The 20,057-nt window shown below is 39.8% G+C and overlaps 1 protein-coding gene across 3 annotated transcripts in view; it reads left to right on the top strand.

Annotated features, from left to right (window-relative positions):
* LOC143358470 (semaphorin-1A) overlaps nucleotides 1-20,057 on the top strand; it is a 592,115-nt gene that overhangs the window by 254,216 nt on the left and 317,842 nt on the right. For all 3 annotated transcript variants that reach the window (XM_076795645.1, XM_076795646.1, XM_076795643.1), the window contains one exon: nucleotides 3,737-3,788. In XM_076795645.1, the coding sequence (XP_076651760.1) occupies nucleotides 3,737-3,788 (52 nt within the window). The remainder of the gene's footprint in view (nucleotides 1-3,736; nucleotides 3,789-20,057) is intronic.

Here is a 20,057-nt window from a genome sequence, read left to right as displayed (position 1 = left end):
TTATTTATCAAAAACTCATGGCCGTTTTGAAACGGAATCTCAGTTCGCGAAAATTGTGGTAATTATCGTGTACATTTAATATTTACGCTTCCTTCCGGCTGTATTTATAACGTTTTCATTTTAGTGATCAACCCAGAAAAATATTTTCGTTGAAGGAATAGTTTGATCTGGCATAAAAAGAATCGGAGGAATATTTTGTTTTCCGTTAGAATCGTCTTGTTTTGGCGTTAAAATTTTAAGCAAAACAGTATCGAATCTTATAAATCGCTTATTACTTTCTCGCCTGTGGATTTAACTATCTCCTTCGCGTTGTTGCTGCAGGAAAGCGAGAAAATTTTAATTTGGCTTTTCGGAAAAAGAGAAGTCTACGTCGAGGAAATATTATCCTTCCTCCTCGGCTTGCTTTTAGGCGATAGAATTACCTTCGAAATTCTACCGTCCTTTCTTCCCGACACCCTGTTCGCGCGGTGCGTATCTCTCGGCGGGCGGAGTGAAATAAAAATGTTTCATTGCATTTGAATGCATTTTCCATGAGAAGTCCGATTACCGTGTCTCTGTTTATCGAAGCATCGTTCGCCGGAGGAGAGAATCGCGATTGCATTCAACGGATTTCCTTTCTCGCGGGAACTTGTATTACCAGGCTGTCGCGTGATTCGCACAGGCCGCGGGCTTTATCGCCGTTGCTTTATCTCGACAGTGGCATTTTTCACAAGATCACTGGGAGAAAAACTAATTATTCCCCCGGCCGAAGGAAGAGAGCACGATAGGAAAGTGAAACTTCATTTCGCGTCTATACCCCGTACACGTGCGCGCACGATTCCATTGTCCCGGCCGTCGAAAATGTCTTATACAGAATTTGAAAAAAACCCGTCCAATAGAGAGGAAGAGAAATATTGGTCAATTTTTTCTCGTCAGTGTCAGCGTCGGATAACGAATCCGCGACAAAAGATTTATTTTATCTTTCGAAACCAGCCAATGGCGTCGCTCTGGGAAAAATAAAGTCGCGAGTTGAATATTAGAATAACAAAGACACGGGTAATTTGCATCAACTACATAATACGCGTCCTGATCGATTGTTAGTTAGCGGTGCGCGATACCCATACGGTTATTGCGTCATTTCATTCATAACAGATCCCATTTTTCGAAAGGATAATGGAGATCGATAATGACTCCTCTTTGTGCGTTGCAAAAACAGTGGATTTTTTTCATGCATATTAATATTAATAACAGAATACCGTTTACTGCAATTTAACGGTCGTGTGATCCAGTTCATTTTTCCTTGTTTTTTAAAATTAATGAGTGGTTTGAATTTTAAATAATGAATGCATCACGAATACGTAGATCGTAAACAAAAATTGAATGTAATTACACTTTTTGCTGGTTTAAGTTGTTTAACAGTTTTTTTTTTTTAATAATGCGTATCATTGTTTAAATGGTGTAGATTGCGTAAATCGTAGACGGTATACTTACCAGTCTAGTGATACTCGGAATTACGCTAATGACAAAGATTTGTGTACGTCTCACTTTTATCTTTATTTTAAACTCGAGTATAGACTGCGTTAATAATAGCATAAATGAGTTTTTAATTGGGATAATTGATGCCCTCTCCGATGTGCTTCACGTTGTTCGTTTGCTTATAATAAAACCGCAGGGGATAGTGTGTTAAAAAAGTTTCTACAAGAGCAGTGAACACAGCAACAAATTATTGTTAACAATACGTACCATTGAAAATCGTTTATAGTGTTTAAACAATTTTTTCACGTAGAAATCGATGGACGGTAATACCATATGAACAAGCATCGACTAAATAAAACTAAATAAATAATTTTTTTGCTAAGCAGGTACCATTATATAACGTTTAATCTATAAATTGTTTACTTGTTTATACTGTATGAAATGATTTTACTTTGTATGTACAATTATGAACAGTGTTTTACATGTAACGTCTCACCAGGGACCCTTAGCATTTTGTATCGCGAACTATAGCGAAAATTTGAAATTGCTTAATTAGAACATCGCGGGAGAGTAGCGCAAGCCTTTGTCACGATTAAACGAATTAATTGTCAGGGAGTGCGCATAAACGAAGTTTCTGAGTTATGCTACGTGTGACGTATTAAAAGCGATATGTCGGGAGAGGCTTAATATCCAAGTTAACTTAATACTATACTTAATTAATTTAGTACGAAAGTTATTATCGCGTATGCAGTACTTACCAGAGCTTCATAGAAAACTCACAAGTGATCAACTTTGCGCAGCGATGCTTGCTAATGTTACATATACGAACATGGGACTGTGAATATTAATTTCTCTCAATAAATATTTATCGGACCTTAGAGTATTAGATTCAGTATGGATTTCGATGTTAGATCCATTTACAATGAATATCTATTGAAGCATTTGTAACTTTTTCTTCAATCCTGAATCTGTGTGTAAGTAAATGCATCAATTTTTTATATTTTATATTCCAGTCATTTTTATCGTTTGTTGAACACGGAGTTAGATAATGCTATACAACTCCACCAGTTTGTAATTTTATGTAATAAAAAAAAAAAATGAAAATGAACCTAAAATATTGCTTAATGTTCCCCGAAAAAAAGATCGTTTTTGACAGTATCTTCACGTGGGAGAAAGATTGTTGGATTTTATTAGGCTTACAGGGTTGCACACCCCCTTAACCCTTTGCACTCGGCGCTATTTTAATTCTAATACTAAATTTTTCTTCATACGAAACCGATCCGATTTCCACATATAACGCTTAAACGTTCGGTAATCTATGGAATAGAAATTTTGTAATGTAACAAATATTCTGTGATATTTTTTCTAATTTCTTTTGAAATAATGCCACAAGAATTTTTAGTGGCGCTTCTAATGTAACAAATATTTTGTGATACTTTTTTTAAATTCTTTGAAATAATGCCACAAGAATTTTTAGTGGCGCTTCTAATGTAACAAATATTTTGTGATACTTTTTTTAAATTCTTTGAAATAATGCCACAAGAATTTTTAGTGGCGCTTCTAATGTAACAAATATTTTGTGATACTTTTTTTAAATTCTTTGAAATAATGCCACAAGAATTTTTAGTGGCGCTTCTAATGTAACAAATATTTTGTGATACTTTTTTTAAATTCTTTGAAATAATGCCACAAGCATTTTTAGTGGCGCTCCTAATGTAACAAATATTTTGTCATACTTTTTTTAAATTCTTTGAAATAATGCCACAAGAATTTTTAGTGGCACTTCTAATGTAACAAATATTTTGTGATACTTTTTTTAAATTCTTTGAAATAATGCCACAAGAATTTTTAGTGGCGCTTCTAATGTAACAAATATTTTGTGATACTTTTTTTAAATTCTTTGAAATAATGCCACAAGAATTTTTAGTGGCGCTTCTAATGTAACAAATATTTTGTGATACTTTTTTTAAATTCTTTGAAATAATGCCACAGGAATTTTTAGTGGCGCTTCGTGGTGCAAAGGGTGAAGCGTTCGGCGTTAGGGGAACTCCCCCTGTAAAGCAGTGGAGACGCCGATTATCATTTCGTTTAGGATGAAACGTTCCTTCCGCGAGTATCCGGTTTCGATTGTTCCGTCAAGCTGTCGCGCACGCCGTAATTACTAATGCTTATCCGTGGTGCGCGCGCGGCTGAAATTGTTCGCGGAGAAGGCTAGATGCGGATAGATTACGGGGGAAGGATTTACGGGGGCAAGACTTAACGTTCTCGTTTCGTTTTTCAGGAACGCCATTTACAACATAAGTCTGCACGACCTAACGGAGATCGTCGACCAGGTGAGTGCAACGCTAAAAAAGCCGCGCCGGGCCCGCTATCTGAATGCTCGATAAAGAATGATTGAACGATCTAGATTACGTTATGCCGTTCGAATCTGCGCGAGAGCCGACGGTGTTTTAAAAACAACGCCGCCCGGCTATCTCGAATCGGGAAAATTCTGCCGCGAGACTATACCCGATTTTATCTCGGAAATGTTGCGAGAGTGTTTTTAATTTCAGGGAAGAAATACGGCCGAGCGGGCATTGCAACGAAAACGGGGAATAAAACGTTCCCGTGGATAATATTTATTTATTGAATATCATTATCGGCATTTCGGAGCGAAATAATAAAACCGGCTCGCCGCGATAAATTCAATTTGGAGTCGAACCTCGGGGACGCGCGCGGCAAATGAATTCGTTCTTTGTGACATCGAATTTTAATAGGATTCGTATTGGTTCGACTCTTTGGTTTTGATGCATCGAATCAATTAGCGAACAGAGGGGCCGACACTCGTGCAAATTCATGTTCCTCTGATTTACAAACGTTAATCTTTCCGCGACTGGAACACCTATTACCTTGAAACGAGATTACGATTTCAATGTGTAAAATAAATGCCCGCGATACCTTTCAGGTTGTCGGGCACGTTGACGATTTTGTTGTTAGAGTTTGTTGTTAGACAGCGCCGCAGGTTTCTCTCGAATCTCCACAGTCAGGTTTTTTAAACATTTTAAACGCTTACTGCCAACGTAAGACATAATTTGATTAAACTGCAAGTAAGCTAACAAGTGGACTGCGGATTTTATGCAACTGTACAATAAAAACTGAATAGGTCTAATACGCAGGTGAAAAAACATTAAAAGAATTTCAAGATGTTAACATTACTGTAATTTTATAGGTCACACGGGTCAATATCTTTTCGCAACAAAAAGCTGCATCGATCGATGCATAAAAAGTACACGGTTCCATTGAAAGAAAAGGAAGAACAAAGTTGACCTTCATAAGTCCTTGACGCGTAAAACCTACAAAAATAAACATTCCTCGCTGCGAGTAATAATGCAAGCATATTTTGCTTTATTTGCCAATTTGCGTTAAACCTCGAACGATAGTTAGTAATCAATTTTCAATTCTTTTGGATCTACTTCGACAACGGCCCTTGAATGACGTATTACATTGTGCATACAGGAATCAAACGAGATAAAACGTCGCTGAATCGCTGTGCAATTCGAACTGCCGAAAACGACAATGATTTTTGCACCGACCTAATAAGAAAGAAAGTCAAAAGCGGGAAAATTTATGGCGCGACGTTCGTCAAAAATGTTCGAGGTAGAAATGTCAACTTCTATTGACAGATCTAAAGCCGGCCAAATGGAAGCGTGAATAGATTTGCATGATAATAGATGGTTGTCGAGCTCCGTGTGTAATCCACGTTTCCTGGATCTCATCGCAAACAGTGAGGAACTATCGATCGAGCTTTGCGACCGGCCGCGATTCTTCAGCTAGAAAGTGCCGGTTTATTCGAAGGGGCAGCCGAAAATTTCATCTCCCTTCTCACCGGTCTACCGTTCTCCTTGCCCTTTCCCTAGATCCGATCAATCAACAGGGGGCTAAGAGAATAGAGACAATCCACGTGACCTCTACCGCGGGCACGTACCGTCTCGCTCAGTTGCCGATAGAATCGGAGGCATTTTCTGATTGCATCGATGCCTTTCTACACGGAATCGATACTTTTGTATCGGCCTATTTATCGGCCGGCTATTTCGCCAGGCTTCGAATTCGAAGTATCGGTGTAATTCAACCGGCGATTTACAGCCATAAGTACTCGTGCGCTCTTAAAAATCGCATAACTTTGTCAATATTGGACCATACTACTTGAATTTTTTTGAGAAGGTAGAACAATTCCATCACTGCATAAAGTGAAACAAATATTTTAGAAAAATTGCAATTGCTCGAAAGTGCAGAGAAAATACTAAAAGTTGGATTTTGCAACTTTTTTTTTATGTGGACTTGCATTGAAAGTTTAGAAAGTACGATCTGTAGATCTGTACGAATTGTACGTGTTCTGAGAATTGCATGAAAATCGGTGAACATAAGGGCGAAATTCCCTGAGAAGAGCAAAATTCTGCGACTTTTTGAGTTTTCATCGTTGAATGTTTGTAGTGCAATGTCGACCGATTTAGATGAAATATTCAGAATATGTATAATTGATACAGATGTACAAAACGTACTGTTTACATTTTTAATATAAGCCCGCACAAGAAAGTTGCAAAATGCAACTTTTAGTACTTCCTCTGTAATTTCGACCAATTGCAGTTTTAATCAAACATTTCTCTCACGTTATGTAGCGATCCAATTGTTCTAACTTCTCAGAAAAATTCAAGTAGTATAGTCCAATATTGACAAAGTTATGCGATTCTTAAGAGCGTACGAGTACTTATGGGACTGACTGTATATGGTTCACAACTGTGTGCCTTATGGGCCCCGTAACAACAATTTCGAAAACACACATTTGAAAATATGAACACATTTGAAAAACAGACACACATACCCTTACATTTTGAAAATATTTTCCGTCCATTTTATTCCCACAGAAAAGAAATTGCAAATCCTCCGCTACAGTGTTAGAATAATTTTTACAACTTTCTTCGTACGGTCGAACATTCGCAACAAAATGAAAGATTTTCGCAAGAGAGAACAACCATTGCGAAAAGTCGTAACTTTGATCACGTCACTCAGATTCTGTCTACAAAAGTAAATTCCGTCGATTCTATGGCGCTACTTTGAAAATTTGAATAATAATGCGTTGCGAGGAAAGAAATTGCTCCGAATGATTTGCAAAAAGGGCTGCATGTTCAATTTACCGAAGACTGCTAGCCAGTTCAGCGTGAACTTGGCTGGAACTTCTCTGTAAGCACGCGAGCCGAGTTCGCGGAAATGTTTAAATAATCATCCGAGCGAGGGGAAATTCTCTAATTTAATTTATAGACTTCATTAAAACTACTACTACACTGGCTTTATGCCTTACAGCCAGCCAACGTTGCAACGGTACGGCTAGAGTGGGTAGCCCAGATACTCATTAACAGTTCACTACTCCGTTATTAATTGCTGACCGACTTTCGTGGTCAAGTATCCTATAGAGAAAACTTCAAAGAATCTAGTTAGACTTTTTCGAACTCTTCTGAAACCCCGCGTTTTCGATTACAGATTGTAAAAGCAAAAGTTAGCTGAACATTTCCGGGTCGTAAAAATAATTTCAAATTGGCCGTTCCTTTGCAAACTACATTTAAAGAAACACGAATATCAATTAAATTCTACAATGTTCTCGCAGAGATCGACAGTACAAGAGGATTCTCATTTATCGAATTTATGTAAAATATTTGCATAATACATGCAAACACGTACCAATACCGAAATAAAAAAAGAAAATGAATGTACGCATTTTGTACATATGCACACATATTTAGACAAACACGAGCCCAATGTGTATACTATAATAGATCAATAATTTTCAATAAATTTTATAAATTGCTCGATGACGCCAAAACAATACTAAATCTGTGACACAATTAGGCGATACTAAATGTGAAAATCTATAGATTGCAGAATTTTTGTCTTTCCTCAAATATGAAGACATCTCCGAGTAGCAGAATGAATAAAATTAGGCAGTGGAAATTAAAGCAGTATCGACAGAGGTAGAATTACTCTTGGGCAAGCGAATGCGGTATCGATCGAGGGGCGATCTAGCCGCGGAGACTGGAGCCAAGGATCGCAAACTTGGTATTGATCCTGCGAGAACGCGAGTCTCGCGAAACTGTGCGAGATCGTCTCGCAGGGTGTTTCCTGGAAAGGGTGAAGATCGCGCGAAGGCGTTGGGGAAGATGAAGTTACGTGGATGGTGCGGTGGGGCGAGGATCTTGGCTTCGAAAAGACGTAACGCAGTTATATCGGGGGTATCGGATCGATCGGGGACATGTCTCCTCATGCTAACGTTCTTCCGCTTAGAATGGAATAGTAAAAGTCACGGGGGTTCCTCGCCAACTCTTTTCGTATATTGATTCCGACCCGGCGCCGGCAGCAACTCGATCAATCTTTGCGTGTCCGATTCAACCGCCACAAAAATACGTAATTCCGCTAATTTCGATCCTGATCAAGATACAGTGACGCACGGCTGTAGCCGGTTTTCGGGGTCGAATCTGCTCCGGAAGGGATTTTATTCCAATTTGCGCCATTCGATAGCCTACCAAAAAAGATGCCTTTCAACCAAGTTTTAACCCTATAGCTCATCCGTAAGGGTAGTTACAGAGGAAAAACGAAAATCCAGTTTTTTGGCCCATTTTCCCCATTTAACGACAATTTAAAATTCTGAAAAGAATCTGACACATTTCTGACACCGAACCGCATACTTTGGATCGTTTTCAGATTTTTCCGTTGCAAACTGTGGCTGTAAAAATCGGAAAAATGCAGATTTCATATGGAAATCGAAGAGACACTGGAACAGAATTAATTTAGCAATGAGATATTGTCCTAAGTATTATACTCCATTTTTCTCAAATTCCTGCGATTGGTGCGTCATAGTAGGAAAAAATAAAAACCACTTTTTTCGGCGTTTTCTCCGTGAAAAACGAAGTTATAATTATCGTAAAAATATATTATGTAATATTAAACGTCCCTAAGTTCAGAGAAACTGCATGGTTAAAATCCGCCCCACTCAGTGTCCTGAGCTCGGCGAGGTTACCCCGGTAGACAAGAAAATGAATACAATGTATGGAATGCCAAAAAAAATTTTAATTGCAGCGCCAATAGACGGCCGAGATTCTCCCGATTGAAATGAGTGCAAACACGAGGTAAATAGGACTAATTTTCCTCGTGTCTTGCTCCTGAACTGATGAAAATTTAACCGTGCGCTACTGTATACACTCTTTTCTCGATATATGTCGCCATGACCTGGACGATAAACGTCGCGGAGCTATCCCCACTACCTCGGGGTATACCCCGTCAGGGGCCTCGAACGCCGAGGAATGTAAACATAACTCGGTTATGCTTCCTGGACGATATATGTCGCTGGTCCGTGTTGTTGACATATATCGAGAAAACACTGGAAAGAAAGCAAGAGGCGACTCTGTCTTTTAGTAATTAGATTCGCCGATATTGTCGCTTCGACCAACGGCGAAATTATGTGCGCCTAATGACCAATCAGGCCTGCATACCTTGCGTTGATGGTCTCGCTGATTTCGATCGTGATAAAAATATGATGTAGGACGCGGAATGGGTGTGGAAAACAGGACAGAGGTTTTCATCGACTCCTCGTCTCGTTGGAAGCGGACGCGTCTTCGCGGCGTGGTTTGATAGGACGGTGACACGTATTAATCGACGCCTCTATCTGCGAGGCCGAGTAGTCATAGGCGCTATAATAAATTGGAGGCAATTATTCTTGCGGGGGCCGTGAAGGATGAATGGCGGGAGATATGTCATGAAGCGTTACACAATCAGGGAATGGGATTTCGTAGGGCTGAAGTAGACGACGAAAACGATTCTAGATTGAAAAACTTTCCGGGCTCCTGTGTGACGGGGCACCGGGGCCGCGTAATGCAATGCTTTTCGCAGATGAGAACGTTCGGCCGGGGGAAAAATTATAATGATGCTCCGGAAGTGCAATGTCTCTCAAATGCACACGAATGTCTTAAGAGAAGATGTCTGGTTTTATTAATACGTTTCTTCTATTCGTTCGCCTGTGAACACGGATCAAAGAAATTATTGTGGAAACCTAATTAAATGTAACGTTAACGAAACACAGTTGGGAATTAGTTGGAAGTATACGTCGAATGGTTGCTATGATCTGAGGCGTTCTCCTCACCTGAAATAAAATCTTATTGACTTTTAATAATATGAGGTTTTATTAATACGAGCTTCGTTTCTTCTATTCGTTCGCCGGTGAAGACAGATTAAAGAAATTATTGTGAAAACCTAATTAAATGTAACGTTAACGAGACACAGTTGGGAATTAGGTGGAAGTATACGTCGAATGGTTGCTATGATCTGAGGCGTTCTTCTCATCTGAAATAAAATCTTATTGACTTTTATTAATACGAGCTTCGTTTCTTCTATTTTTTCGCCTGTGAAGACGGATTGAAGAAATTATTGTGGAAACGTAATTAAATGTAACGTTAACGAGACACAGTTGGGAATTAGTTGGAAGTATACGTCGAATGGTTGCTATGATCTGAGGCGTTCTTCTCATCTGAAATAAAATCTTATTGACTTTTATTAATATGAGGTTTTATTAATACGAGATTCGTTTCTTCTATTCGTTTGCCTTTGAAGATGGATTAAAGAAATTATTGTGAAAACCTAATTAAATGTAACGTTAACGAGACACAGTTGGGAATTAGTTGGAAGTATACGTCGAATGGTTGCTATGATCTGAGGCGTTCTTCTCATCTGAAATAAAATCTTATTGACTTTTATTAATATGAGGTTTTATTAATACGAGCTTCGTTTCTTCTATTCGTTTGCCTTTGAAGACAGATTAAAGAAATTATTGTGAAAACCTAATTAAATGTAACGTTAACGAGACACAGTTGGGAATTAGGTGGAAGTATACGTCGAATGGTTGCTATGATCTGAGGCGTTCTTCTCATCTGAAATAAAATCTTATTGACTTTTATTAATTTGAGGTTTTATTAATACGAGCTTCGTTTCTTCTATTCGTTCGCCCTTGAAGAGGGATTGAAAACAATCGGATGCAAATTAATTTATCAAGTCACATATTTTTACAGTAAAACAAAGAGTATATATATACAGTAAAACAAAGCGTATTACTAATTGTTATATTCGTACGGTACAAATCTAGTTTTGCATTCTAATATTAAATCTTCGTGATCTGGCAAAGTAATAAATAAATATAATAAAGGATAAATCGTTCTTCGATAGAATGGCACCTCGCGAAATATTCTTGCATTGTTCGACGCGGCGGTTTTCTTGCTGCAACGGACTCCGCGGCTTCAATATTTACAGAAGCCATTTTGTCCTCCAGAAATGGATTTCCATCCGGTCAATTGGATTATTTATTATCAGCTCGTCCGAGGCGGAAGGTCGTCGCGCGACTCCCGGCCATTACAGAATTGCACAATCGTTCTATAGCCACCGACGCCGCGTTTGTAACAGTATCTAGGAAATTGTTTACTTTACAATATGAAGTTCGATATAAAGTCAAGGATATTAATGGCCGCTCGTGTTAACCGCGAATCCATTAGTAACGGTCGGGTGAAAAGAACATCGACGGACGTTATTATCAATATCTGTCGCGACTGGCCAACGATGATGTGTAATAATTGACGCTTCTCGTCGGATGTCTCAATTATGATAAACTCTATTACTGCGACAACAAGCCGATCGGTCGGACAGTCGTACAAACCAACGAGTAGCAACGCGATAATAAAAATATAAATTCATATTTAAATAATTTTTAATATTTCAGTACACATTGAAGTAAATGTTGGAATGCCAGCTTTTTAACGAAGTGTTTCTATAATTTACGCTGCGCTTTCGTTCGGTGCGAACCGTAAGATTACGCTCCGGTAAAAGGAAGAAAGTCTAATTGCATCAACGCAGCATTGCTCCCATAGAAGTCGTATATTAATGATCTATAACGCAATGACTCGAATAGTGTTTCGCGAGCATACACAGTAGTGAAAGTCTTTCGATCATTCCATTGTCAAATGCTTCCTTGTTTCCCACAGTCTGCATAAACAATCAATTACAAATGATATGTGCAATGCGATTCCACGCTTTACAGAACGGTCCTGTTGATGTAATCTGTTTCTATGCGTGTGTAGAGAGATTTCGGAGCAGGAAATCTTTCGTTGCGATTTCATTACGCGTTCGTTGAGCTCGACGTTAGAATGTGTACATTTATCATGAATTATACATTGCAATTAACAACTTTCTTCAACAGTTTGTCTTGTCGAACTTACTGGCGAGATTCTACAAATATTTTCAATCACTTTACTTGACTAGAAAACGTAGTTTGATACAGTGATTTCTCTATATATGTCGCCAAGGCCTGGACGATAAGCGTCGCGGAATTATCCCCGCTATCTCTCACTCTCCTGAGGTCTCCTGTACGATACATGACGCTGGCAAGACCCCTGTTGTTGACATATATCGAGAATTCAGTTTTCTAATACTATTTATGTACTTAATCAGTATAAGAACGAAGCGAAAGATATGATATTTTGAGATTACTAATTTTTAGTCTTTAATTGTAGAGTTTGCTAACAGTTGACCATATTTCAAGGTGGTTCGTGGTCACTGTAATTACGACGAACAGTATTGTGTTTTCAGGACTAGATCTCAATTTAGGCAATGGAAGTGCTGGCCTCTCTTTAATGAACTAATTACCCCGGGACCTTATTCAGATCTGAATATAAATTCTTCTTCGTCGATCCTTTTAGTCCAGTTCGAGTTTTATGTACCATCCTACTGATCGACATTCAAGAAGACCGAGAAGAAAAGTTTCGGACGAGTTATTCGGCGAGTTGCAAATTCACCAGTGAAAAGTGGAATAACGACAAATGAAAGTTGAAACTTCGTTCAAGCTGATGTACAGTTCCTCTTAAAAGTCTACTTCATGTACGGGGCGTAACGACACGCTCGGTGGAACTAAGCGAGGTATGATTCTACATGGAAAAACAATTCAAGAAACGAATAAAATTTGTCTTGGTTGAACCAAGATTGCCAATTCATAAGCCTCGAATGTTTCTACTTCTTGTACTCGATGAACTTTCAATTCGATTTTACTCCAATGACCCCACACGAAAGATTTTTATTTTCTCTCTTTGACTTACCTTTTTAAGGTAATTTTACGTACTACACTTTTCAGACAAGTAAATACTTTTCAGACATTAAGCCATTAGACGAAACACCAGTATCATTTAATTTCACCAGAGGCAAAAATTCATCTTTATCGATTTTTATTTTCTCTTTTTGACACCTTTTTAAGGTAATTTTACGTACTACACTTTTCAGACAAGTAAATACTTTTCAGACATTAAGCCATTAGACGAAACACCAGTATCATTTAATTTCACCAGAGGCAAAAATTCATCTTTATCGATTTTTATTTTCTCTTTTTGACACCTTTTTAAGGTAATTTTACGTACTACACTTTTCAGACAAGTAAATACTTTTCAGACATTAAACCATTAGACGAAACACCAGTATCATTTAATTTCACCAGAGGCAAAAATTCATCTTTATCGATTTTTGTTCGCTGTCACAAAGACAAAGTTCATGTTAACGGGTCAGGTTAGTCAACGGTTCAAGCCTATACCAAGTTTACAAACAAATGAAACGGAGATACAGCGAATGATTTCATTTGTTGCCGGCCGCTCCGTTTCGTTCATTCTTCGCGTTTCTATTCGCGTTCCTCGTCGCGCGCAGCATCATTTTCTAAAGACCGAACAACGAACTTCGAAGAAGCATACTTCCGCCCTCGCAAAGCTGACATTCCAGCTCTAGAACAATCGAAAAAGGCCAAAGAATTTTGTCGTTGTCCTGTTTAAACGATTTCCCCTCCTGAGAATTTTTCCGCTCCGCGCCGCTTAAGACTTCCATCAACCGTGAACGTCGGAGACGCTGAAGAGCTGTGTGTTTTGTTCGCCGGGAGGAATGCCACAGAATCTCGAAGCGCAGCTTCCCGAACAAAATTTAAATTGGCGGGGCGTGGAAACGGACTACGAATCGCTATTTTTCGATCGGATACTCTACTCGAATCTTCTCCTATCGCCACCGAACGTAAATAACCGAAGTTTAAACAACGATCGGACCCATTTCGAGAGCCGGTCCGTTCGAATGGCCCGCTGGAATTGCGAGAACTCTCGAAGCGCAGCGGCTACGTGACGCGGTGTTATTCCCTCGACCTCCCTGAAGAGGCGCGGTGTAGCGTTCCGGCTTGTCGCGCTTCAGGAACGGAGAAACTTCAAGTAACTAACCGAACGGAGAACACGGGGGAAGAACGCGAACCGAAAAGAACAACGTCGCTCGAGAAGGTCCGACAGATGGATGAAAGAAACGTGAACGACCGGGGCTCTGGACAAATAAACATTAGTTCATCCGCCGGAAAGTTGAAACTGTTAATCGACTGAAAAGCTCTCTCCCCGGATATCAATTAACCTCCAACGCGCCCATTATTACAGGCTGCGACCCACTTCACGAGGGATCCTCGCGTGCGATGACAAACGCGAACTCCTACGTCTTCAGCTTTCTCAGACTTGTTGAAGCGCGGGGACAATGTGCGAAAACGAGTCACTCGCCTGACCGTTTTTAATCCTAGTTTTGATCGCGTTATTGTCCATTTTCACTAGTTCTCAACTGCAACCGATCTCCAGGATCGGAAAATTAAGTGACATTCGGTCCAGAAATGAAGGAATCAGTACAATTTAATAAATATTACAGTTGCAACAAACATCGGAACTTGGACATTTCAAGAACGATATTTTTCACCAGGAAAATTGCTTCTCTTCAATGTCCTGACGATCCTATTTAATATTTTCGCTCGCTTTTCTTTTTTAATTGGGGGACAGAGTTTTGCTATGAAAATAATGTACTATAGATAAATAGAGCGTCGGAATTATTGCGTCAGATTCGGATTGGTGCCCGAAAGAAGAACAAACGTACGCGTCGACATTTGAGAAATTAGTCTTTTAAACGACCACACCGAAGTGCCAATCATCGTTTTTTATCACACGTAGGAAGAATGCAGTTTTCACATTTTGACGGGTTATTTTTTCCGTTCCCGTCATTCGCAGTTTCATCAAAATCTACGTGTCACGTTCCAACATGTCCTCCCGTTACACCGGATATGACTCTCTCTCTCGAGTAGATTATGTTTGTATTTAGGAGGACGGTTTCATTGAAATTGCTGTCACGCGAATTGAAGAGTCTGCAGGAGCGATTAAAATTCTGGAGAATGTTTTGCTACGGAGCTCCGCGAACGGTGTATCTTGTTAATTGCCGGTTCGTTAAAAATATTCGACTGCTGCATCTTAATATTGGCCGAGGAAGTTTGCGACTTCTGTAAAGTAACGGACGAGCAACGACTTGGTAACGGTGCAAGACAAGGATGAAAAGGGGACTGTGAAAACAGCTCGACAATTTCAAGAAACGACTCAAAACGGAGGCTGTCAACAATTTTTCTGAAGAACAAGCACTGCTGCACGGTCCCAGAAACTGATTAAAGTACAATTTCAAAAATTTTCTTTGCCACGGAAAAATGCTACCCTGCAACTTTCTCTGCGTTTTTCTCGAAACGATGGTTTTTCACGTGACCGCCGCAAAATCTTCGAAACTGCACAGCCACTTCTCTCGAAATTTCGAGGAAATATTCCATATATGCAACATTGTCTTAACGTACTTAATTTTTGCACGTACTACAATTTATCGAAGTCGCATTTTTAATTACATTCGAGTGGTGACTCAATGATCCAAATACACGTGTTTGGCACAGTTATGTGGAAATGTGTTGCTTTTTGGAAAAATGCCAGCTCTATCAATAAAAATTTAAATCCCTTTGTTACCACTTCGGTTGAAGTCTTTGTAAACAGTCGGAACATCAAGTGCAAAAATCACAGAGTCCGAACAATGTCTCATCAGCGCTTGCCGACGCGCAAGCATACTTCATTTCTAATGCATTTGCAATATTTCTGCGAATTCCTGTCCCAAATGTTACGTTTCGCACGTAAATATTCATAATGTGTAAAAATAGAAATCGATTTTCTTGCCGTGTTTGGGTGTACATTTTCCCTGTCAAATGGTTCACCTCTGTTTTCACGAAGAATGTTCGAAATGTCGGCCATCTGCAGCGATGAAATGTTTTAATACGTAGATACGTATTTTAAGAATATTTTATATGTAAATCACTTCTAAACGCTAATACGAAATTAGCTATAAAACGTCAATCCGGACAAATCCGGAGCCAAACTTGATCAGCTTGGAATCACAAATCTCTACCGAATATAATGAGACGAAAAAGACCATCGGGACTCACTCAGAACCATAATAAAATCGTTCATGAAGTCTTACAATTGTAAAAATAATTTCTGAATTATTGATCATATACAAGTATAATAAAAAAAAAAAAAAAAATGAAAACAGTCTAAAAGTGTAGTCCATACTCACCTGAAAGATATCCACAATGCCAAAGATTACACAGCTTTTTTAAAATATGTAAAAATCACTCGTAAATGTACGATATGTTACAGCATGATTGGAAAGGCAACACAAGTCGTAGAGTCTCTTGACTTTCTACTAAGTTCAGAGATTGATAAGCTTTCAAATGAATAAAAAACAATTTAGTACATTGTTCCCCACACGTTCGACAACTTCGAGCAATAACAAAATTACAGTTTACGTTAAATCTTTGAAATTGACTTTTTTCCGGCTTTTCGGCCCAGATACCCCATTGTGCGTCGATCGGACAGGTGGCCCTACCGAAGGAACGTTTCCGGCTGAAAGTTCCGGCCGAAATTGACCGTGAAGGTAAGACACGGCCGGGAGATCGGCCACCGGTCCGATGAAGAACGGAATTACAGCGGGGCAAAAATCAATTTCGCGCGGCTTTCGCCGTCCGCCAGTCGACCGTGTTGAAACGGTTAAACGGTCAGACGATTCGCTGGAGTCACGAGCGAGCACCCTCTTCAACGATTCCTCGAATGGAGGCGAGCCGGTGCGCGGCGTGGCTTGTTCGCGCCGTCTAGGCGCCACGGGAATTTCCTCCGAAGCGGAGGGAAAGACGCCACACGTCGATAAGCTGACGGCGACGGAGGAAACGAGTGCAACGTAGCCCCGGCAGGGCTCAAAACCGGGAAGGGCGAAGGGCAGAGGACGAAGGCCGAAGGGAAACGGTAGCCGAGAACACGGCGAACGATCCGGAGGATCAGCAACAGCGAGGCCACGCTGGCTCCGCTATCTGGAAGAGTGCCTTTTCGACGAGCTGCAATTTCGACGAGGCGCGCGCGGAACGTCGGTTGGCCGAGGAGGACGTTGTTGACGTCGTAATCCCACGACGAAAGTTTTCCGCGGGGCTAATTGAGTCTACCGACGGTCGCCTTTGCCTCTCCCCCAACCCCTCCTACCTTCTCCCACCCCCTATGCCTTTTTCATCCCCCTGGCATCCAGCCGCCGAGTCGGGTCGCAACTTTTGTCGCTCGAGTGTTACCCCGTACCCGGCGAATCGTCGTTATTTCTGACGACAATGAGACCGAGATAAGAGGAAGATCGATCTTGCTCACTTGTGTTCCACACTTTTCATTCCCTTAACGTCTTTTGCCCACCCGTTCCTCGTGCCACGCGTATGCAAAGCGCTCGGCAGAGATCGTGTCGGGAAGAAATGTGGGTTATGCGCGCGGATTTATCGCGACGTCTGAATTTATTTCGAAGCCGACTTCATGAGAGTTTCATTTAACTTCACAGCTTTCCCTCAATCTTCGTGGCAATGTTTAATGTTAGGTTTTTTTTTCCCCTTCCGCTGTTTGACTTCCGCTTCGTGTCGCGTCGTTTACACAAAACACTTTGTTTACCATTTCGTCGTTGATACAGCAATTTTTCCGTATCCTCGCTCTCCCGATACTTCTTCGGGGTTGTTCGTCGTAGGGTGGTTTTGCATTTTTCAGCGGACGTGTCGCTACAATATTTTATAGCTCACCCTTTGTAAGAAATGAAGGTCCCTGTACGGGTAACTGTACGTGTAATCACTGAACCCACTGTCATTAGAATGATAGCAATAATAGACGACTTTATCTGCTTTGAAGTAGAATTTTCTACTATTATAGTATTTCTGCTATTTCTGCACATAATTTTATTTTTTTATTTATACGCAGGGTGTTCACTAGCCGGCGTTTTTCCTGGAAACAGTGAATAGAAAAAAATGAAAGAGGAAGGAGTAGTACTGTAATACTATTTGTAGTATTATTTATGAAATGACAAAATGCATTGTTTTAAGAAGCGAAAAACACATAATTCTAGAGAAGATATTACGTGTATTTTTTATTAAATAATTGACCATTCTGATATTACTACTTACAACTAGGTCTAGAAGGTCTTCCATCAAAAATGTAAAAAGAGTAACAATTCTGTCTGAAACAAAGTTGGCTCCTTCATCTGAACTCTGCGTTATTAATTTAAGCATTAAGGTACATTTGTGTTATCGTTTCGTCCACTGGTTAAATTTAGTTTCCGATGACGCACGAATTTCATATTCGAACTTTAGCTATTTCTCTAATTATTACAATTCGTCAAGGATCTCGCGCTATATTTAAGTTATCACGATCCCGTTTATGAATCAATGAAGTATTCTAACCTCGACTTTCCAGTTCCAGTTCTAGCCGATGTTTTGGAGACGACAATCAACGTGTCCGAAATGTCACAACGTAATTTATTTTTCAGTGAAACTGTGAAACAAACGAGACACTTACATTTTAATTCGCATCTGGCTATATTCGAACAGCAATGTCCGAACTTGCATTGTCCTCACCTGTAATTTCTCGGCTTGTGACAATTGACGTAAACTCAAAATTAATTGCGCGTCCTAAGATTTCGTAGTTCGCCTGGAACTAATCAACTCAATTTTATACACGCTGTTATTTAAAATCACAAAACGTAGCGTAGTATTTAGGTATTTACCTTTAATAAATTTTTGCAATATTTCACGTAAGAGGTACCGTTATAAAACATTTCATGACAGCCAGTGAGTACAATGCGTGTTTTGCGTGTCAGCAGTTGCAAATAAACGTACAGCATAGTAATATATTTCAAAAAAGTAACACAACAATTTGAGGACTTTAATTTATGGCGCGCGTTCCACTTTTCATACAATTTTTACCATATCTCCGACATGCGCGTTGACTTCACGATGCAATAATGTAATAGTTTGTATTCGCACGATGCTTTCGCGTTTAAAGGTATTCAGAAAACTACGGGTATGACGATACTCTCTCCGTTCTATCGTGACCATTCGCGTAATCGATAGACCGATAGAGAAACCGAAGAACTGATCTGAATTTGACAAAAGCTCTCGATACGGCCAGCTATTTTCTATTCACTGACCGAAAAATTTCCATATTTCGGTTTATCGGCGCATCGGCCGGCAAACTTTTGCGGATTAACCGGGCATGCTGGGTAGGCACGTACCTATTTATATTTATACGGATGGTAAATATAATCGCATTCTCCGGATCACCCGATAACACGATTAACACGTACACTTGTCCTATTCTCGTTCCGCGTAAAAGTGAACGCTAGATTCAGTATGACGGCTTCAGTATCGCGCCGGTTTCATTTTGCTTGCTCCAGATTTTAATTTATGATCGCCCGAGGCTCGCTTCCTATTTGCATTACGATCGACCGAATTTTATTCCCAATCCTCAATTCTTTCTCCTTTTTATATCACGGTCATCATAATTTTGTTTTCTTTTTACATTGGGATCGCTGGTGGTTTCATTTTCCTCTGAAAGTAAAATGCGAGCTGCATGTGTGGTCGCGTTCAAGGTTGCAATTAGCAGATTTATTTCTCCACGAAAATTCTGTTCTTAGACACCGTTCAACTTTGGTATTTTGGTGTCCTACAAAGCCAAGAAAATAATGTGTCGCCTGGAAATGTCAAAGTGCAAGCAGTGACTTATTATTTAACTGTGTTACTTTCTGCTTCGATGTCACTGTTTCCTTGCGATTGCCGTCTGAGTATCATAATCCGTTGTATATGTACACTACCGCTCAAAAGTTATTTCTAAAATAGTGACTAATATCGATTTTTAGTTACGTATGTGGAACTTACCAATACTACACTAAAATCAAACACGAGATTCATCGACGTATCCACCGCGGAGTGTGCGGATACTTGCGAGCGGTAGTGGGGATGATTGCGCGACGTTTATCGTGCAGGCCTTGGCGACATATATAGAGAAATCGCTGCTTCTGAATACGAAAGTAATTATTATTCTACTGTGAAATTGAAAGGTCATACTTGTGCGCAATCGTCAGTACAGTTCGTATGTATGTCTATATACATGAACGAGGGATAACAACAGTGACCAGAGTATATAAAAAAATATGAAAGAATAATGTGTGAATCTCTTTAATTGCGACTAGAATAGAAAAGAAGTAAGGAATAAAGAAGAAGTAAAGAATTAATGGAAGAAGTTGTGGTAAAGAATTAATGGAAAGATTGCAAGGTACACAGGGCGGTTAGGGTGCGCGTGAAAATGAACAGCGTGGCAACTTGTGAGCAACATGAACGA

The sequence above is a fragment of the Halictus rubicundus genome, chromosome 10 (genome assembly GCF_050948215.1).
Source record: "Halictus rubicundus isolate RS-2024b chromosome 10, iyHalRubi1_principal, whole genome shotgun sequence".
Taxonomy (NCBI): domain Eukaryota; kingdom Metazoa; phylum Arthropoda; class Insecta; order Hymenoptera; family Halictidae; genus Halictus; species Halictus rubicundus.
Note: the sequence above shows the minus strand (reverse complement) of the source record. Positions and strands in the feature narration are given on the sequence as shown.